This window comes from Manis pentadactyla, chromosome 5 (genome assembly GCF_030020395.1).
Source record: "Manis pentadactyla isolate mManPen7 chromosome 5, mManPen7.hap1, whole genome shotgun sequence".
In the NCBI taxonomy this organism is placed as follows: Eukaryota; Metazoa; Chordata; class Mammalia; order Pholidota; family Manidae; genus Manis; species Manis pentadactyla.
Window position 1 is genome coordinate 94,818,927 of NC_080023.1, and position 23,271 is coordinate 94,842,197.

The window sequence follows — 23,271 nt, forward strand, 5'->3', positions numbered from 1 at the left end:
AAGCAATTTGTAGAAGAAAATCTTCAGAGAGAACCATGATCAGACTAAGGTACCTTCTTTGTACTAAACCACAAAAATACTGAAAAAAAAAAAAAGTCTTCAAAAAGTAACAACAGAAAACCCCAAAGTACAATGAGTGCATAGATTAAAAGAAAATGGAAAGAATAAAAAAAACTTTAACAAAAAGCAAAAAAATTAGGCCTGAAATTATATCAATAATGCTAGACACTAAAGGAGTTGAGAGGGATGAGGGACCAGAAGAATTACAAATGAAATCAAGGACTCTTCAAGTTCTGTCCAAAGAATAGAAAGGTTTACTCTCAGGCAAGAACAAGATTTCTTGTTTTTCTTTTATAATGTATATTATCATGGATCACATAAGAGTATGGGAAGCTGAGAAATAAAATTGACCCAATCACAGCACATCATTGAAGGAAAAAAATAATTTAGAAATCAAATACAAAAAGTAAGGAAAAGTTAACAAATTAATTCAAGATAAAATTATCAGTATCAAGAAGGGATCATATAAATCCCTTTCATGGAATAGAAAACTGAAGCTCATGAAAGTGAATTTGGTCACAAGGTTACTCTGTTTAAGTGTTGGAGCCTGGATTTAACTAAGATATTTCTACATTTTTGTCTTTTCCAGTCTTTTTGGTAGAAATTAAAATCCAAAAGTAATTTTTAAATTATATATAAATATAACTCAAAAATAATTCTGACTTAAACTTAAAATATAGACATCAATGATGCCCAGTAAGCTTCATTTTTCCACTACATCAGTGACCCTCTGAGCTCTATATAAATTACTGTTATATGGGAAAAGACCACCTTAGTCAATGAAACTCATTTGACTATTGCAAATAAAAATTAAATTTTTTATGGTTCCATTAAATATATATTTAAAACTGTTCATGTAGAATAGAAAATAAATGAAAATAAAATTTTATTTTTAAATGAAAAGAAGCTTAATTACTGATGACTGAAATGATCAAACATTGGTTTCTGCTAAAGGAATCTAAGTTTGATCCATACATTTGAAGAATGCTTTAACTTCATTGGCTGTTTTTGGCTGGCAACATTTGTCTTTTTAAACTAATGAACTTCCTTTGGCCTAGACAATATACTCAATGTTATTTAATACTTACCTGGTATTTTTATGTGAAACCTTGTATCTAAAGGCTTTTTTTTTTTTACTTTATGAGTAATTATCCATCTTGTAGATACTGTAAGCAATTATGTGTTCAATAAATAATTACAGATTTAAATCATGACTCCTGCAAGAAATTAGGTTTAATAAATTACAGTTAAAACTATGTCACCTACATGACATAGTTTTTCTTTTGTGACTGGATGAGGGTAAGGAGAGAGACAGGAGAGAAAAACTATACCAATTATTTTAATAAAGATAATTTAATACAAAGGCTTGTTAATTAGGCATTGCAGAATGAAAGGGCAGAAAGAGACAATGATCATCACCATAATCCACCTCCATTTCTGCCTCTGCCCAAAACACTGGGCAATAATAGCTTATTGCCTACAGGTGTGGGAGCATTAGCCTAGCAATAGACCAATAACATCATCATGTAGTTTAGGGCCAGGTGAGGATCCTGGCCAAAGGCACTTCCCTTTTCCCCACACTTGGGAGACAGGTGTCTAAGGTTGCAGCACCCACAAGTTGGATCTGGTGCCTCAAGAAGGCACATTGAGATTGTTTCTGCAAGTGTTGAGAAACCCCAAATTGAAATCAGTGGCTGCTATTGGAAGGAATTACTACCACCAGAGTGAAGAACTGTTGATTGAGGGAAACTGAGAGTAAAAAGAAACCCATCAGAAGCCATCAGGAAAGAACAACTCCCTTCTCCAGCTGTACAGTGTCTCTCTAGTCCCTCTAACATAGAGCCATAAATGTTTCCAGAATTCCAAAGGGTGGGTGTGAAGCTGAGAGACAGTAGCTTACTAACTGACATGAAAGACTTAATTGTAATAAGACTGAGAGGTAATATATATAGTAAGTATTTTTTGGTATGTAAAATTGGGTACACATGGACAGTTTCTGGGGAGCTGAATTCTAGGTGGACCTTTGGATTTATTATACAAAATTATTCCTATTTGAAAACTATTTGTCTCTCCTTATGAGATTAATAAAAAGCATTTAGAACATTTGTAGAATTTGGGCAGAAACTATGTAAGGGCCAACACTGAAGTCTCCTTAGCTGGTTCTGGAAGATCACAGCTCTAAAGACTGAGGATTGCTCAATAATAGAAGCAAGATATGCCCAAGTCAGCTGAGGCTAGGTTACAAAGTAATGGACTAAAAAACTTACTTACCCAGGACAGAGCAATTGGGCCCTGCCTCAAAACAGGAGGTTGGTAGCAATAGGTTATTCTAGAGTCAAGTAAGTGATAAGAGCAATACAAATATGGTTCATTTAAGCAGATGTCTTTGTACAATACTAAAAAATAAATCAGCCCCTTCCTTCATTTTGTAAATTAGTGTGCTGGTAGTTGAGAGTCCAATTATTATTGATTCCACAGAAATCAATAAATGAGCACTTTCCATATTCTTTAAAGGTGGGCACGAATATGGTTGTTCTATACGGCAGCCAAAAGGAACATTCCCAAGTATTTATCAAATGGCTATCAGAATTTTACCCAAACTTTGAGAAAGAACTATCAGCTAATCATTATTCTTAAAGATCTTTACCTGTTTCTCATTTTATGCTTATGTTTGTTGCATGTTTTTTTTTTAAGGATTTTGAAGAATCACAGAACCACACAGAGGATCCTGTTGGAGATGACTACAAAAAGATGGGAACACTTTTTGGTGAACTGAACAAAAGCCTCATCAACATGGGCTTCACAAGGATGTATTTTGGAGAAAGAATTGTGGAACCAGTAATAGTCATTTTCTTCTGGGTTATGCTGTGGTTCCTTGGCCTGCAAGCCCTCGGACTAGTTGCTGTTCTTTGCCTTGTCATTATTTATGTGCAACAGTAAAATGTGGCCGAATAAGCTGTTGTTTGACATTTGGTAGCCATCAATGTAATTGGTGAAGTTGTTATATATTTCATTACATGAAAACCTAAAAGTTTGCCTTGTTTCAAATTTTGTGCTATTTTGTAATTAAATTTATAAGTGGATGTTGTTTAAAATTAAACTAAACTCTTGATTGTAGCAGGGTTGAGTATACATGTTAGAGCTTCTTCAGGACTTTTGTTTTACTACTGTGATCTCTGCCCAATTAAATACCCCTATTTCTATGCCAAATCTTAAATAACACCACCAAAAAGTGAGCAGGGAAAATAACAGTTTATGAAATTCAACTTGGGTAATATAGGTCTAGTTAAGAACTCCAGTAAAATATTTTAGAAAATGATGAAACAAGGAGCTAAAAATAAGTTTTAATTGGAGAATTGTTCCCCACCCCACCACCACCAAATGACCCCTTATCATTTGGAATCTCAGATTTATGTTGTTCCTGCTCTGCCCAAACCAACGTAAATGATAATTACTCTCTACTACCTTAATATTTTGATGAAAATCAGTAAAGCTCGCACATTTTCTAAAGATTAGACAGAATATATTTGTTATCACTGAGGAAACTTCCCAAGTTAGATGTAACTTTTTAATAATGTAACACTTGGGCCTAGAATCACTTCAATATATCATTTGAAGTTTTAGACAATTTTGGTGCTAATTACTTTTTTGTGAATTTTTTAAGTCTCATAAGCCAGGTCCATGGTTAGCTGTACCCCATGGTAACACTGTATTTTCTTGTATCTGGCAAGTTGCATATTTTTTTCCTAGAGAGAAAAAATTTTTCAGTGTATTTTTTTCAGAAATTTACATTTTATAGTTCTTTTATAGCAATTATTCTAAGGTTTTAAAAACCTACTTCCTATCTTGGCATGGATTTTTTTTTCCCCCCATAAAATTGATTGTATTATGGCTGAAATATTTTACTACTCTTTTAAGGAAAAAAATGGCTTATCTGTTTTGATATCTCCATTGGAAAATACAGTATTACAGTATAAAAACAAATGCTTACCTTTGGAAATCAACAGCCAATTGTAATATTCCTGTAAGGCAAAAGCCAAGCCAGTATTGGCCAGCCATGTTGTTAATGTGTTTCAATTCAGCACTTTGGGGTATTAAATTGAAATAAGCATTTCTTTAAATATACTTTGAAAATGGAAAATGGCTTAGTGATATTTTGGATTTCGTTAAAGAACCTAAAATCTTTACACTTTTGTCTTAAATATTTTCTATGTAGACAAAGGAGAGGTAGTTAAGATAATTATCTAGAAATTCAAATTAAATAAGAGGAAAATGGGACAATGGGCATTTTTATCTTTGGCAGGGCAATAACTAAAGCTTATAGTGTTTACTCCTCCACTTTGTAAAGTTTTTACCCAATTCTGGTTTAAAATTTTTAAGTTCTTAGTGTCCTCCATTCTGAAGCAGAAAATTGATGGAAAATGTTCAACTTAAATTTCTAACATCAGATAATCCTGAAAAAAAATACCAGTCACAGGACACTAAAAAGTATTGTATATTTGTATAAATACAGACCTTTTAAAGTTTGACTTTAAAAAAAAAGACTTCGTACTATATCATTGTGTTTTTATTGGGTTTGCAATATTTTTATAGCAACCTTTATTAACTTGGCATAAGTGCAAGTTATTTGAAAAAGTGTCTTCATTTGTGCACAGTAGGATTGTGAGGTTTTTAATAGAAGTCATGAGATTTCGTATATCTGCATTAAATATTAAAAGTGCATTCTTTCCTAATGCTACCAGGAATTTTAATTTCCTTTGGAATGTAAAAAAGATATAGTGTGCATAATAGCTCTGGTTCCACCAGTGTCTAATGCTGAAAATATTTTAAGAGTAAGTTTTAATAATAATTATTTAGTATGCTGTCAATACTATGTATCTGCACACTGCTGTTAACAGGGTATATATAGGTATATATTAAATTATATAAAGAAATGATATATTTTGCTGCTATTCTTTATGCATATATTATTGGTTAGAGCAATATATCATCAAATTGCTTTGATAGGGAAGAAACAAACTTTGCTTATCTGATGAAAATAAAATATTTTCTTTTATGAAATATATTAGAATGCAGATTATACTGATACATGACATAAAAAGAAACTGGTCACTTCTTTGATTCATGATATGAGGAATTAAATTGAAAATGATTCTCAGATTATTTCTATCTCATATACAAGCCAATTTTGGAAACTGTTACTGCTTATGATTTAAGATACAGAAGTTACCACACTAAGGTTATTAGATTATTAATTAATGTATCTCTCATACCAACAGCCCTCAATTCAAAGGAAAAAAGTCAAGATCCACAAATAAACTGACTATAGATGAATAAATCAATTTTTCTTAAAGTTAAAAACTAAGTATTTTGTAGAATTTAGTCATCTCATATCTTAAGCTGTCATTTGCAAGATATTCTCTCATTGCTGGCCACCAGTCAGATCATTCTTGAGCCCAGCAGTACACCACAGCCAGCTTGCACTGGCTTACAAGAGCCAATTGTGTATATTTTTTCCTTACTCTTTTTTCAGCGACATCAAATCAGTAGCTTGAAACTGTCTGGGGGACTGAGAGGGTTAACACCAAAAAAATGGCAAACATAACAAATCAGGGCTCTATTTTCCTGCCGAAGTCAGTTGTTAAATCAGCACACCACTGATTTGCCACTTTAGAGGCCACATTCCCATTTCTTTTGCTACAGATATAAAAGGAAACATCAAGGCAAATCCTCATCAACTAATCCAGAACTCTGTTTGGATCTTTTTCCATGTGGGAATTATGGACGATGGTTGTCTTCTAACCAACATAACTCTATTTAAACATTCACATTTTTTGTTCAGAGAAAATCTCTCTGGGCTGTCACTGAGCTGCAAATCCATCAAAGACTATCCAGGTGATCAGGAAATAAAGTTACTACGGAACTGATGGAGGACAAATTACAGCGTAAGTTAAAGGTCTGCTGTAAAGTAGAAAGCTCAAAATAGTCAAAGCTAGGTACTGAGCAGTCAAGGGCTATTTGATTTGTAGATTACATTTTAGCAATTACTTTACAAATGTTGTTTGATTTCAAGTTATTTAAAATGTTTTCAGTCCATGGCTTTACAAGGTATAAGAGAAAAAAAAGAAAACTTCTATACTTGTTAGTACTTCTAATAATAGACTTGTCCAATAAGAATATAAACCAATGTACAAGTATGACTTCAGGATTACTGCTGGATTTAGGGTGTTTTGTAGCTCTATTTTTCTTCTCAACCCCTAATTTTTGGCATTCTTTGGGGTTCTTCCCAACAGCCTTTTCTCTCATGACTATACATAGCCTTGGACAATGTCACCACCCCCATAGCCTCAGTTACCATTTCATACTAACAACTCTCCAGTCTGCATCTCCAGTTCAAAGCTCTGTACAGAATATATGATCCCTACATTCAGTTGTTTGCCCAACTTTGGACTTCCTTATCCAACACTACCTCAAATTTAGTATGTACAGAAAAGGAATTGAGCATTTTTCTCCAAAACCGGTCTTCTTCCTACATTTCCAATCTCAGCAAATGACACAATCCTTTCCTACAGTACCCACATTCAACCAATCGGCAAGTTCTATTTTACTTTGTAAAAATATCTTTTAATTTTCCACTTCCCTCCATTCCCAGTATCACTTAGTCCATACCACCATCATCTAACCTAGATTGCTATCTCAGAATCCTAATTGTTGTCCCTGCTTTTATTTGCCACTTTATAGTCAATAATCAAAATGTGACTCTGACCTTGGCCTAAATCTTTTCAATGGCTTCCTGTTGCCATTATGATAAAGTCCTTACTCTTCAGTATGTTTTACAGGGCTCTTCATGAACTGGGTCTTGCATAGCTCATCTCCCCACACTACTACCCTCTCTTTCCGAGACTCAGCTTTACTGACTTGGTTTTTCAGTTCCTTGAGAGATGTGATTTCTCATTCTAGAACTCTCTACATGTTTTACCTTTATTCTTTAACCCTTTCCCACCAAACTGACCAACACATCCACAGCTTTAAAGCCTCAACTTATACATGATATTCCCCACAAAAAGGTCTCTGAGTCTTTTACTCCAGTTTTTTACCTCCTATGCTTTTAAAGAACCCTGTCAGCACTTGTCATACTACATCGTAATAACTTATTCATCAGCTTCCAGTAGACAATAGGCTTCACAAGGGCAGACAACATATCTAGTTCATGACTGCTTTGCCTAACACAATTTTTGGCATATAATACATGGTCAAAATATTTAGCAAATGGATAAATCAACTTCATTTATTCATTGTCTCCCTCTAGTGTATTAACAAAGAAAATGTACAGTTGGTTGTACTTTAGAATTGACCAAAAATAAACATATTGTGTGGATTGGTGTATAATGTTAACATTTATAAAATTTATTCACTTTTGATGGGAGGATATTGCTGTTGTTTGCATACATATGCAGTATTACTATATACATGCTTTTTTTTAGGAGTGTATTTTCAATGTTGTGCTTGATGAAACCTCTATTTCTCCAGAAAACATGTTTTAGAAGACATATCATCATTATGCTATGTAAATTTCATATTTTCCCCATATTTTTCAATAGACCTTTATCTGCCATATTTTAATGTTTGACAAAACTCAGAAGTTGTGGGCAAGAATTCTCAAGTATCTAAGTTTGGAATTTTTAGGTGCCAGAATAAATTCACTACTGGAATGTCCTAGTAGCCCAGATCATATGTGTTAAACAACATGTATATGAAGTACTTTGTTATTTTTTCTAATAAATAATACTCTTTCACAATCCTGTATTCTGAGTCTCTCTTCTCATTCCCTATATCATGTTCTACTTATCAACTAATTGCTGCCACAAGTTTGGAAATTGCCAGTGCAAAAATACACCAGAGAGTGAACAGAAGTTGTATGTTTTTCTCATTCCTGTTGAAGCAGCAGAAAGCTAAGGCCTGACATGTGTGGCTTCCCAGCAATGAAGTAGTAGGAAAACCCAGAGCAAGATCAACTTCTCCATCCAAGCTGTATTTCTTCTTTCTGTTGCCTTGACTATTCTGCAAGTTAGAATTATTGAATGAGCTCTGCAGTAGCCTGCTAAGATCCAGAACTTAGTCATTCATATACTTACTAAAACAGTCATCTTTTCACCAGAACAGAGTTTATCATTTAACATCTTGGCAACCTAATCTGTTGGCAATTTCCTTGCTAGTTCCATTGTGCCACAGAATACAGTGACTTTTATCATAAGACCATGGACCTTTTTATTACTGGTTTACCACTGTATTACAAGAGGCTAGTTGATGGTATATTTTTTAATGTGAGATCTTTTTTAAATGATAGATGAAAATTCTATATACTATATACTTATTTATACCATAGTTGGTTTAAGACAAAATCTTAGTAAGAATTATTTTTCTCATGGGGGCCTGCCTGTGGGATGTGTGAAAACTTGGTCAATGTATGGGAACACACACCATCTACTGAATGCCTTTCTCTGGTCTGTCATGAATGCTTCTGTCACGTATTTTCCTGGCTTTATATATGTAATATCAAAAATAATCATGACTTTATTATGCAATGTATTTTCAGCTTTAAAAGGCATAAGAGTTTATGTATAAAGAACATACAAATAGAGGCTAAGAAAAAACTATTACAAAAGGAAAATACTGCTTAGATGTTGACTTAGAAAGATTAACTTAAACTGGTCTTGCACAAAACCATGTTGATTTTTCATGTAAGCTAAAGCATTTGTTTAATTGTTAGACCAGTGGCTTCCAGAGAGTTTTAGTTTGGTTTGCTTTTAAATGAAATCTTACATGAATATCTGATATATAGAGATGATACAAGCAGAACTGCTATAAATGACTTTGCTGTAGGTCCTGTGCCCAGGGAAGCAACTCTGAGAAGAAATTAGCATACAGGAAGTTTATCAGGGAGTGCTCTGGGACCAGCACCCATGGAGGAAGAAAAGGTAGCAGGGTTGGCAAAGGGAGTTACATAAAACAGTCACAGCAAGGCCGCAGTGACTCTGTGTGGTGCTCACAAACAGGGATGGCCCTTAAGGACTGGCCTATGTTGGGACAAGGGAGTCCTTCTTCAGCCAAAAGCTGATTCCCAGAGAGGGCTGACAACCGGGGGTTGTCTTTCAGTGGCACTCCCAGCAGCTATCAGAGTAAAATGCTTTGGTTCTGAAGGGAGGATATGAGCAGCACGACACAGCATGCACTATAAACTCTTTTTTTGCACCCCACCCTCCATGATGCCCAAGTCAGTTCCAAAAACACCATCCTTCAGGGTACAATATGAAGATGACCAATTAATCATAAAGTCATTGGGCAGGATGGATTAAAAGAATTAGAGATACAACCTTTAGTCTGTTGTGTTGCCTGCTTCTATTATGAGATTCAGGTCTTCAATTATGATAAAGCTTTAGTTGACTAAACAGTATCCCCAGGGTTCAACAAAGGCTTGAAGGTATTAGGAACAGGTGAACAAATGATTGACAGAAAAGTTCATTACTTAAAACTAAGGGTAGGAAATCCATGTGATTTTGTATATGTAAACTACTTAGACCAACATTTACGCTAATAAATCCCTGAGGTTAGGGTCTCACAAGACATCAAAACAACCATCATTAAGGTGCCTTGGGAGCTGGGTAGATTCAAGCCTAGATGTAGCTAAGTCTGCTTTGTGCTTTCTGACCCCTTTCCCAAGTTCCAAAGATGTTTTAGTTCTCAAACTTTGGAGCATGTTTAAAATACGATTTTCAATGGCAGAATATAACTCACAAAGAAACCATACATCTCTCGCCCCCAACACATAGTTACAACTGATTTATGACTTGGAGATTTGGCCGTAATCATGACTTTCCTATTTATTTTTAGCACAAAAGGTTTCAGCAGCCAGATTTAGTAATTCAGTAGGCACTAGAAAAGAGCTTTCACCAGTCTTAGCCCAGAATATTGGGGGGGAGAGGGCTCTGAAGATAAATTTTAGCTGCTATTTTTATCCCTGGAATCTTAGGAATAGGCAAGATCAAGCAAGACAGTGTCCCCAAGCTAGTTACTTACTAAAACTACAACAGTGTTTAGGCATGATTTCCCCCTTTAGTTATAGGAAAACATTAGAACAGCATACATGCTTTCAGATAAAAAGATCTCTTTATGTTGGACCTGAATTTAATTTTCGCATCTGCCATTTACTAACCGTACAGTTTATAGAAGTTATACCCACATCTCTTTAACCTCCAAGTCTCTCATCTGTAAAATGGGGTAATTTTTATAACTGAATAAGTTATTTCATATCTTATCATAGTGCCTTACACAGAGCAAGTTTTCAATAAATGCAAGTCATTATTATTAAATATAAACACACATAAGAGAGGACGTTCTTCATTATCCATCAAAAGCTCATACATTGAGAGGTATAAGAGATCTGCTTATTTTATTGTTGCCAAAAGATAGATGAATAGAAGGAATTCTGTTACAAGGCTATTATTCCAATTCCTCATGATTAAAATCTTTGTGAATTCTTTAATTAATTTCAACAAATAGTGCTTTATGAATCAAAACAATCATAAAAATAGGGACTGAAGCGTTCTAAAGAGTTGAAAAGAAATGAAACGTGCTCTGTGCAGCCTCACCTTCTTTAATGAGATGCTATGTTTTTTTAAACACCTACTTACCACAATACTGTACATTTTCTGTTGCTCCTTTTCCCTAGTAAACTGGGGCAGAATCACTGCCACCAATGCATACATAATGCTGCTGTGGATTTGAAAAATTTACACAATGAACTCAATTCTGAAAATACTTCAAGTTTTATTCCATTCCACAAACCAAGAGCATTATGTTATGTTTATAGAATCATAAACAATATCTTCCTTAGATTCCAAGGTGAAAAAAATTCTAGACCAAGCTGTTGGTCTGTTATGTTATGTTTTTAATACATACTAAAAATGTTTCACCAAGATAAATATAACTGTATGCTGGTGTTCTCACATAAAAAGTCCTGCACATGCCAGTTCACATGGATACATTGTGTCCACAGGTAGATTGTATAAACCAATATCTGTAATGTTTTAAAAAGTATTATGTATATGTTCATAAAGTCCTGTCTTTTTAGTCTGTGAAACATGGTAAACACAATGATCTTAATAATCTTTATTTTTGCAAGTCTTCTACTACATTGTTCCATCCAGAGCTCCTCTTTTCATATTTTCTTTTGATTCAAGTAATTCTCCCTACCTGAAAAGTCAAAGTTTCTCAAATCAGATGTTTACATATACAAATGTTTTAAAATATGCTATGGCATAGCTTTAGTGCCATCTCCTCGTGCATTTCAAAACTGGTTTTCCCACATTTTCCTTAACTGTCAGTTTATGCTTTCAGATATTTTTATAAGATGCTCAGAGCTGAGGTTGGCCAAACACAGCTGTCCTCATGCATTTCTCCTTTTTTCAAGTTGTAAGAAACAGTTCTTGAGAGCTCCATGCCTGGCTACAGGATTGTCACAATCACCTCTTTCTGGTGGAAACATACTGTGCTTTTCCTTCCCTTAGCGTATCACTGACACCCAGGTCTATGGCCCAGACTTTTTTCCACTAACTTGGCTTGCAAAAGCCCTAGTCTAACAAAGAAGACATTATTTTTGCAATGCAGAAAGATTCAGACACGAAAAGACCTGAACTTTAATCTGTGTTTTAAGTTACAGGCAATGATAACATTTACTAGTGCTAGGGTGTTACTGCTTTATCACTGCCAAATCAAGGAAAACAAACTGCTAGTAAAACCACCTTTTTATCAGAGGAGTCACTTCTCTTCATCCATGACTGTCAAAATGTACATACGAGGAAAATCCCATACTAAGGAATCCTCAAAGTATATCCAAACTTCATGTTTCATTGCCATCCAGCCAAAGAGAAAGACTGTTGCAACACCTGCCTGCCTCTTCTATTTCCCCTAACGTTTACTGCTTTTCCAGTTCTATGCAGTGATTTGTTCCTTCTAGAACTGAGGTTTTTCAATGCAGTCTAACCTTCGAAGGAGGCCTGGAGAATGGATGGTGATTGTTTGAGTTGATCTGGCACATATAATCACAGCAAGACTGAAAAGAAATTTGCTGTGAGACACCATCAAGGAACATCACTATGAACTCATGTTTAGCTTAATAGAGATAAAGATCAATAAGTACAGAAATAAGTATACATACGCATATATACAAGGCATTAGTATTGAAGGACTTCAAGACATACCAGCTCAAAACATGCCACTTTGGTGCATTGATTATTTTGAGCTAAAGGCACTTGAAAAATAGCAAATTCAAAGAGAGGCTTTTTCTTAACACCCCTTACCTGCCTCAAGACAAATCCTCCAAAAAGAACCAATTGTCATAACTCACCTGGAAGTTTCATAAACCAGGGGACACTGCAGAGGAGACTAGAAGTCAACAGCACACCCAGACAAAGTTTATAAAAATCATCATCTGTTCTTCTAAGAGCTTATCCATCTCTCCTAAAATCATGCACTGTCCCCTAAATTGACTGCATCCCACTCTCCTCCCCCTATTAAGGTGGTATATAAGTTCTCAAATTCACCAATTTTCTTGGGTGTTTACTTTTTTCCTGTGATGCTCCCCTGCACATATTAAAATTAGTTAGCTTGTATACCTTTCTTCTATTAATCTGCCTTTGTCAGTTTATTTCATAGACCCATCTACCAAATCTTGGAGGGGATAAGGAAAGTCCTTCCTCCCCCACAGCATATACTCATATATTTCCAAGCTGAGCGCATCTAGAAGTAACAACTCCCCAGTAATCACCAGCACGCCAGTACACAGACCTTTGTTTCTAATACCATTCTCTAATAAAAGAAGCCCCGGCCCCCTGGAGAAATGGCTGATCCTAGGGTTGGGCAGGGACTATGTAAGATGAGCTTGGAGTATCTTACAGTACCAGAAAGTAAGAAAGCACTAACATATATCTCTCTCTCTATCTCTCTCTCTGTCTCTCTCTCTGTCTCTCTCTCTCTCTCTGTCTCTCTCTCTTTCTCTCTCTCACACATGCACACAACGGAGTGTAAACCAATTTGAAAACGTTCCCAATGACCAAAGCTGGAAGAATTTTGAACAAGAAAAGATATAAAGCAGTATTGGATTATAACCCAAAGTACAAAATAAATATCCATGAGATCTTCCTGACATAAATAAATGATTACATAAATAAATTAATTAGAGAAAATAGACAAATTTCCTGTGCAGAAGAATTTCAAATAATGTATGTAGATACTGCCCCCTCAAGAGGGGGAGCATACCTTCCCTCCCCTGAAGTGTGGGCTTCTACTTTTCAAAGAGTACAGTCTGGAAAGGAGGAGGGGGAGTAACTTCATAGTGGAGAAGCCTGACAAAAACTCAGCCAGGTCATCAAACTTAATGTCGTCAGTGATAGTCATGTTGACAGCATGTACCCTCGGTAGGATATGAGAGTGTCACTTTCTATCCACAGTCTTCCTCTCAAGAAACCATAATCCCAGGATAATCATGGGGAAAACACCTCACAAACCCAAATTAAGGATCATTCTATGAAATATCTGACTGGTACTCCTCAAAACTGTCAAGGTCATCACAGAAAAGGGTGGTCTGAGAAACTGTCTCAGACAAAGGGAGGCTAAGGAGACATGATGACTAAGTGTAGTGTGGTATTCTGGAACAGAAAAAGACATTAGGGAAAACTAAGGAATCCTGAATAAAATATGGGCCTTAATTAATAATAATGTAGGAATATTGGTTCATTACTTGTGACAAATATACTATCCTGAAAGTATAAATGTAAATGTAATATGTTAATAATAGAGGAATCTAGATATACAGAAATCCTATGTATAATCTTTGCAACTCTACCACAAACCTGAAACTAAACTTTCATTTTTTAAAAAAATAATTTAATAGATTCCATGTGAACCCTTAGTCATGTCAGTAACTGTAATAATATCCCCTCTACTATAAATGCAATTTGTGTTATCAGACAACATGAATTTCTGATGGCGTCTGTCTTCTTTTTATATATTACTTTATAGCAGCAATGTAAAATTTACATTAACTCACTGTCCTTTGAAAAATCACTGATCTATAACTTTCTATCTGAGCATTTGATTAATGTTTAATAATTTTCCAGGGGAGGGAGAAAGAATAGGAATCTAAATGTCATAATACAAAGCAATTAGTTCAATCCTAGAGAGTCCCTGGGTTTAATATAGACTCCTCTACTTGTAGAGGTCCCTTCTAGGTATGGGGTGTGCCTGCAGAACATCCTGGGAGTGGGGAGGCTGTGACTGTGACAGAGTCAGCTGGCTCAGAAAACTGGAAGAGCCTCACCACTGTTGAGTTTTTTGATCTGCTCAGGACACAGCACAACTAGAACACCATCTCCTTCCCCTGCTGACCGAAAGAACAGTCTTAGTCTCAGAGACAGTATACCTGTAAGAGAATTTCCAGACTCGAAACACCTCAAAAAGTCTTCCTAGGCTAAGGTGCTATCAGTGTGGCCCCGTGGAGGGCCCTGGGAGGAAGCATGTAGGAAAGGGTCCTACAGCCTGGAACCTGCACTTGCACTCATGCCCATCCATGAGGCTTCCTCAGTGTATCTGCTTGGCATTAAGAGTCCCTCTCAGGGGAAAATAACCAGTACTGGGTACTCTCTGAAGTGTAAAGCTTTACAAGGGTTTGATAACTGCTTCTGACAGCAGCTCCTGTTTTCTTCTCATTACAAGACCTTATGTTTATGAGAATATTAAATATATTGAATATATTGAAAACATTTCTGCCTAAATATCTCTGGAACACTATCTATCATTTTTGAAATTTGGCTACTCTAGCTACATAATGGTGACTTTGAAGAATACCTGTATTTTGAACAGATGACATGGAGAAAAACGAACTGCACTTGCAGTCTGTTCTTGACTCTTGCCCTCTAGGAATCAGGCCACACGTGCCTCTGTTTTCCTATTTGTAAATGCCAATTTAATCTAACTTTCAAAAAGGTAAAACATTGTTAGATAAGGTTTAAGAAACATCTTGAGCTTGATTAAATGTTAAATTTAAATTAATATGGTTACGTTCATATATTAAATTTATATATATATAATGAATATTTACATTTATTTAAATTTTTTATACATTTTCCAGGAGATATTATAAGTAGGATGTTAACAGTGATAATCTCTGACTGGTGGGCATGTTTTGATTTCTTCAATTTTGCTTAATTTTTCTACAGTGCAGTACGTGTACACTAATAATAACATGTTATTATTTTTAATTCATCTTAATTTATGTACTCAAGTACTTTAAATTTCCCTACCTTCTACCTGTTCCCTGCCTGGCCAAAAAGTAGTTTATAAAGGATAAGCTATTTAATGGAATAGCAAAGCTGTAAAGATATGTACTAAGAATGTTAACAAATGAGTTTCTATTAATAAATAAAATGCTTCTCAAAGTTTTCCATGAAGTGTTGGCCTTCAAGATGGAAATTTCCAAACTGTTTTCACTTGCTACTATAAAAATTGCATGATTGGTCAGGCCTGAATCCGGATGTGAAAACTTGGTGATGCCTGGATGACACAAAGGATAATAAGGGCTCAACACTGAGCTGTTTTCTTTACACTGCACCTGGTCTGCGAGGCCCAAGGTCCTCCAAAGGTGATGCCATAATTGGTTGTTAGGAAAATGAGGTTAATGTCATGGAAAGGTCAGTCAGAACACTGAAAACTATTTAGACTGAGAACTTCTTATCACTTCCAAGTACTTTGAGCCTAATTTTCATATAGTTATTTGTTCAGCTATTAGCATACCTGGGATGAGTAATGAATGTTTAAATTCTGGAATCCCTGAAAACATTTTTCAGAAAGTTTCTTACATCTGCTGCTCATCCACTTCCACCATAACAGAACACCAGGAAGGAGAGGAATCATTCCAAACCAAGGCCAAGAGGAGTCCCCCTGTGAAGCCTTCCTGGGTCACCGGCTGGAGCTGTCCTGTTTTTCCCTGTAAGTCGGTAGTGATGCCTATTTTAATCTAATCAATCAAGTAGCAGGTCCAAAATTCTTATTTCATAAATCTTAATTCTTAACTTAAAGTGCCTAGCAGACCTACTCAGCTGGGCATTGCCACATTCTGGATATCTGGAGTTTGGTGTAGTAACTGAAACTAAATAATTTGGCCCAACACTCAAGAGATTTGCTTAAGTCTAAGGGAATCTGCCCACCACGTTGTATCACTGCTTTTTAAATTTCCTTTCATGAAAACTTGTACAGAATTCATGTAAATACCACAAAAGTAAACACTAGTTAAAACACAGATTTTTAGAAGTTTTCATTAGATTTTTCAATATTTTCTCAAAACAATGGCCAAAATAAAAAATTTTCACCTACATGTTATCCAGACATTTACATAGGGAAGAGAACCCTTTAGAAGGAATTCACAGCTTCACTTGACATTTGCTTTCTTACTGAGATATTTGTTTTGTTTTGCTTGGGTTTCATTTTTCTGGCAAGATTTTGGAGATGTGCATTTTCTCTTGAAACACTCAATTTGCAAACACTTGTTAAATACCTATGATCAGCAAAGCATTGCATGCTATAAGAAATACAAATTACTATTACAGCATTTATAATATAGCTAGAGAAATCTGATATAAACATGAAAATTTTAACAGCAACAGTGAGAGATAAAAACAGGCTATAAATCCAATTCTTTGGTTGAATATAATAAACCTAGAATATTGCAAGATGGTGGAGTGACATCAGTAAAATAGAGGCATAGGAACTGTCTCCCCAGTTTGAACAATTATCTGTGCACAAAAATATGTTTACAAGAGCCAGCCTGGGTGAAGCACAGAAATAAGAAAAGGTGCACTGAGGGTAGGAAAAATAAATTCACATTATCTGCATTACTCCTCCCCCAAGCTGGCTGATTCCCAGGGCCCTAAGTAGCTTCTTGTGGGCTCCTACAAACCAAGCCATTAACTCACCCCAGGGCCTGCAGGCTGCAGTAGCCCAGGTGACTCCTGAGGCCCCAGGTAGCTCCTGCAACACTAGGCTCCTGGGGGACTCCTGAGTACCAGGTTCCCTGCTCACCCAAATGACCATGCCACAGCCCCAGGAGGCTCCTGTGCCCCCAGGTCCCCAGGCCTCCAGCCCCACTCCAGCGCCAGGCTAGACTGTGCAGACCTAGACTCCAAAATGGCCCTCTCCTCTGGGAATTTCTACATGCTCTCTTTGGAGACACTAAAACTTAGTTTCTTCTCCTAATATAAAGAATTAGGAGTTTTAGCTGCTCTCTTGTGCATTTCTGGAACCAAGAACCATTGCTCTCTTCACTTGGACTAGAGACACAGATTCATCATTTGGTTTTTATGTGATCCCAGAATGATTTACATTCCAAGAGCTGTAAATCAGGATAGAGCATGGACTCTAGAACAAAATAGACCTGGGTCTAAATCTCAGCTTCCCTACCTCCTATAGGCAAAGATAGGCCAAGAAATATGACAAACTGGAGTTTGTTTTCCATGCTGGTCTGCCAGTACCCTTCTTTAATTTAGTCTTTTGCTTCACTTTGGCATTAGTCGTCTTACCTCTCCTCCAGGGATCTTTCTCATTCTATCAATCTTTCAGAACCAAAATCATGGCCTTACAAGTTGAGAGTGGCACTGAAGACTAAGACCAGATTTTAGAAGTGAGAAACTATGGCTCAGCTTACTAAAATAACTTGCCCAAGTGAATCCAGCTTCTTTGTTCCAGACCTGGGATTACCATCACATCACAAGGCCCCTGGTCACATGCTTGTTCCATGCTTCCCTTGTGCCTTCACAGTACAGCTAAAGTAAATCGCCAAAGAAAAATGTCTACAACTTAATTATATACTTTGGGGATTCATTCAGAATTCTGTATTTCTTAATATACATGATAAAGCTTAAGGATACATTAAATATGATTTTTACACATTTCAATTAAGAGAATATTTGTTAATAAGACAGACCATCAATATCAAAATGTTTAAATTGCAATAAGTATTTAAATGACGTTTTTGTGGGTAAAAATCCTCCTCTTATGAAACGTGAATTAGTCAATGATGAAAGAAAGAAAGTGGGGGGAGAAAAGTAGTCAAAAATGCTTACCAATTTCAGAAAGGGTTCAACTTTAGAAAGACTTCACAATAAGGTACCAGCAACAAATTCCAGAAACCCAAATTAATTATTAATTCAAACAAAAAAAACCCAGGAATATTCCCAGTTTTTCTATACATTTGGATATATGATATTGAGGGTGAAATAGTTAAGCCTTATGCTCTTAGAAAGTATTAATAGTATTTCACAGTCAGGATAATGATGCTCCACACCAATGGAGAAATCCATTATTAGTGAGGGGTCAACCTAAAAATTACTCTTTCTGACAAAAGGAACAAAATATAAAATAGCTTCTCCCTGGAGAGGTCCAAATTAGAGCACTCAGAGCAAGTTTAAGGGAATCGTGAAAGATAAACTTTCATCTGTATAACCACTAGAGACATTTTACAGAGCATATCATAGAAATAAACTTTCTTAGGAATACCATTTACAAAAACTCAATACTTAGAGTGAATTTGGAGATATGCAAAGAGACTGATGATTCTGCAAAATAAGAGGTAAAGAATAGGATCAGTAGAAATGGAACAAGAAAAACAAACCATTTTAGACCAAAAAAGGGACAATTGTCTTCAACTATCCATGATTTACAATTTTCACTAATATCTTAAGAGGGGGACTTTAAACAATTGTGTGTGTGTGTGTGTGTGTGTGTGTGTGTAAAATAGCTCTAGGGACTACACCAAGACACTGATAATAGAGGTTGCTTCTGGGTAGGAGAACTAGGGAACGAACGGGAGAAAGAGAAGTTTAACATTTCACTGTGTACCTTCTTGAATCTTTTTATTTTGTTCTAAAAGTATGTTTTAACTGGTTTTAATTTCTAAGTGCTTATGTATAACATCTAAAAGGATTCATACCAACATGTGAATAGTGGCTGTCTCTGAAAGATAGAGACTGGTTGTTGTTTTTTTTCTTTAATACTTTATAGTTTTCAAACTTTCTACAATAAATGTATTAATCTTGTAGTAAAAAAATACATATTTTTTTAATTCCTCTAAAAGCAGGGGAAAAAGAGTGAGTAACCAATAAAACAGAATAAACAAAATTAATAATTTCAATATTCCCACTGTATAGTATTAGTAACTGTTGCACATAACTTCACTTAAGTCAACAATACAGAAAATTAAATATAGCTTTCATTAAATAGTATTCATTTTCAACTAACCTCTTTTATTTTCTTCATTAATTCCACATATGAAGGAGCCTATCAAGCATTCTTACAGATTCTTGAACTATGTGATCCTTATCTCTGGATATTTGGGTGTCTGGGAAGTACAAAACTGGATAAGCAGCACTCCTAACATGCTTTAGCATGGCTAATTTCTACATATTACCTATTCAAGATTGGCTCTAGAGAAGCAAATGAAGCTAACATGAGAATAATGTACAAGTTATAATTTCATATATAAAATATTTTAAGGCCTTTATGTCTATTAATATCTTGGATTAATAGGTGGTATGAGAAACTTTTAAACTTTTTCATTATGCCATTTCCCCAAAGAAACATACAAATGTCCAATGAGTACCTGAGATGATACTCAACATCATTAGTCATTAGGAAACAAAATGGAAACCATGAGATATTAGTTGCACACCTACAAGGATGACTATAATCAGTAACACAAAATAATATGTATTGGCCAGGCCGTAGAGAAATTGAAGCCCTAATATATTGCTGATGGGAATGTAAAAATCATGCAGCTGCTTTGGAAAATAGTTTGGTAGTTCATCAAAAAGTTAAACATAAAATATCCTTATGATCCAGCATTTCCACTTCTACATATATACTCAAGACAAATGAGAACACACATCCACACAAAAGCTTATACAAGAATGTTCATAGCAATATTGTTCATAATAACGAAAATGATGGTAACAACCCAAATGTCCATCAGCTGATGAATGGCTGAACAAAATGTGATATAGCCATACAATGGAATATTATTCAGTCATTAAAAGGAATGAAGTACTAATACATGCTACAACATGGATGAACTTTGAAAGAATTATACTTAAGTGAGAGAAGCCAACACAGAAGAACACAAATTGTATAACAACATTTATATGAAATGTTCAGAGATAGAAACTAGATTAGTGATTACCAGGAGCTGAGAGGAAGGGAGAATGAGGAGTGATTGCTAATGCTCAGAGAGTTTATTTTGGGGGTTATGAAAGTGTTCTGGGATTAGATGGTTGCACAATCTTGTGAATATGCTAAAAACCAGTGAATTGTATATTTTAGAGGGGTGAATTTTACAGTTTGCGATATATATCTCAATGATTTTTTAAAATATCATTATGAGTTGCATGCCCAAGATTATGGTATCAACCTGGTCAAGTTTATTGACCCATGGGCATAAGGATCATGAGGGCTGATCCTTTAGGAGACCACGGTATTATTAATACATATGAAATAGCATATTAAAACCAATGTAATACAGACCATATTTGAAATCTCTTCAGGGATATACTAACTCCTTTGGAACCTGTCACCAAAAGAAAGGTAATATGAAACACAAAGCAAAGCAAATTGTTATCGGTGAAGACTGACAACAGTGTGGCCTGAAATATCAATTTAGACTCATTACAGCAAGTGTTTGGCAGCTTAAATGAATGTGACCAAAGTCTGACTTCTAATATCCATGAACAAATCTCCTATATTTTACACACAGATTATACAACCTTTATTTTAATTACTATAAATTAAAAATTACTGTGACTGGTTTTAAAATGTGAATCCTATTTTAAGGTTGAACACATACTGTAGCTATTAAATTTCTATGTATTTTTGACATATTTCAATGAAAACATCTAAATTCTCTTGGTTTTCCTCCTGTTATTTATTTTTGTAGATAATTATTTTTTATTGAAGGGTAGTTGACACACAGTATTACATTACATTAGTTTCAGGTGTACAACATAGTGATTCAACATTTATATACATGACAATTCTAGGTACCAGCTATCACCATACCAAGCTGTTACAATACCTTGACTATATTCCTTATGCTATACATTACATCCCGGTTACTTATTTATTTTACCATTGGAAATGGAGGGCATCTCTCATATTTATTGATCAAATGGTTGTTAACAACAATAAAATTCTGTATAGGGGAGTCAATGCTCAATGCACAATCATTAATCCACCCCAAGCCTAATTTTCGTCAGTCTCCAATCTTCTGAGGCATAACAAACAAGTTGTTACATGGAGAACAAATTCTTACATAGTGAATAAGTTACATGGTGAACAGTACAAGGGCAGTCATCACAGAAACTTTCGGTTTTGCTCATGCATTATGAACTATAAACAGTTCAAATATGAATACTCATTTGATTTTTATACTTGATTTATATGTGGATACCACATTTCTCTCTTTATTATTATTATTTTTAATAAAATGCTGAAGTGGTAGATAGATACAAGATAAAGGTAGAAAACATAGTTTAGTGTTGTAAGGGAGCAAATGTAGATGACCAGGTGTGTGCCTGTAGACTATGTGTTAATCCAAGCTAGACAAGGGCAATAAAACATCCACATATGCAGAAGATTTCTCTCAGAACAGGGGGGGTGAGGTTCTAAGCCTCACCTCTGTTGATCCCCAATTTCTCACCTGATCTCCTGTTATTTTTTTATGTGTTAATATAGTATTCTAGTAATTTTTTATGTGTTAATATAGTATTATATGTGTTAATATAGTTAAAATGATGAATGTTACATTCATGCTGAGACAGTTAAGAGCTGAGTTGCCTTTCTCTAGCTCTCTCATTTCCTCCCATGGCAACCTTGAACAGCACATGTTCCAGTTGGTGGATCTATAAGAAGGAAAAAGATGTCCCAATCATTACTGAACTATTGTGATGTGAGTGAAAAGTAATAATTTATTGTGTTAAGCCACTAAACGTAGGAGTTAATTTTTTATCCAGTGCAGCACGAGTGACTAATTCATACTGATAACATATTAATAAAATATTTAAAAGTATAATTCTCATATGTCCTACAGAAATGTTTCTCTCTGTGGGAAATCAACATATTCCCTTTTAAGAATAAATAAAAGCAACTGACACTGGAATATTTAAACCCAGTCAATGGAGCCTCCTAATGAATCCCAGTTAGCTATGATCTAACTGTAAACCAAAAGGAAAATAGCTTCAAGTACAAAGAAATGGAGGAAGAAGTCATGATGGCAATTCAATCTCAGAAAAACTCAGAGATGAAAAGCAATGGTAAAAGAAGTTCATGACCTCATGTTGAATTCACTCTAAACCGATACTTCTTAAAACTAAATCTAGACTTAAATAATAATTCATAGAAGAAAAAAAACAGTTAAATAAGCATATACCTAATCTTTGGAGGTCAAAATGTAAGTAATGTTTTACATGTGACAGAACCTAAGGCTATTTGCATACTAAATAGCCTGAATTCTTAAATCCAATCCTTATTGTTTAGAAATCTCGTCACATGCCTCATTTGGTATAGTAAAAGAAAGACTGAATATGGGAAGTGAAAAGGATGATGTTCAAAAAAAAGTGATAGAATTAGGAATTTTTAAAGTAACAAGAAGGAGAGGAAAAAAATACTGCAGAATAGGAAGGCAAGGCAGAAATCTCCTCCCACACACACACCAAGGAAGTAATGACAATAAATACAACTAACTCTGAAAATGATATCGAGACTGCAAAACAGACTACCTATACCTGGTGAAGAAGAGAAGACCATGCAGAAAAAAGAAAGTGACAGAGCCACTATAAATTAGGACCCCAGCCCTTCCCTCATTTAAGCCCACAAGTGGGAGATAGAGGAACAGAGCAGAAAGGGCATAAGTGCTCAGAAACTCTGCACACTTGGCCCTGGAGATCTGTTCTGGGAATACGAGTCCACATTACATTGGATTTTGGTGATTAACAGGGCTGGAGAGTTGGAACACTCTGGGAGGCTGAGACTTCAGATACTTGCAGAGGACAGGCATGCTACATCAGTTCTGCTGAGACCCAACAAAGAGGTGGCAGTTTGAAAGATTTGCCAGTA

The 23,271-nt window shown here is 35.4% G+C and overlaps 1 protein-coding gene and 1 long non-coding RNA gene across 3 annotated transcripts in view; one reads left to right on the top strand and one right to left on the bottom strand.

Moving 5' to 3' along the window:
- The window catches only part of FAM241A (family with sequence similarity 241 member A), a 44,376-nt gene extending 36,517 nt beyond the window's left edge, over nucleotides 1-7,859 (top strand). Inside the window, exon 2 of the mRNA XM_036920859.2 lies at nucleotides 2,755-7,859. Within this exon, the coding sequence (XP_036776754.2) occupies nucleotides 2,755-3,000 (246 nt within the window). The 3' untranslated portion in view covers nucleotides 3,001-7,859. The remainder of the gene's footprint in view (nucleotides 1-2,754) is intronic.
- LOC118930057 (uncharacterized) overlaps nucleotides 1-23,271 on the bottom strand; it is an 87,937-nt gene that overhangs the window by 2,731 nt on the left and 61,935 nt on the right. The window contains exons 5-7 of one of the 2 annotated variants that reach the window (XR_005031855.2): nucleotides 19,408-19,507; nucleotides 17,816-17,933; nucleotides 10,424-11,313 (exon numbers count right to left, since the gene is read on the bottom strand). This is a non-coding gene — a long non-coding RNA (uncharacterized LOC118930057). Of the gene's footprint in view, nucleotides 1-10,423; nucleotides 11,314-17,815; nucleotides 17,934-19,407; nucleotides 19,508-23,271 lie in introns of those variants that run through there. The other variant, XR_008997824.1, reaches the window with a different exon arrangement.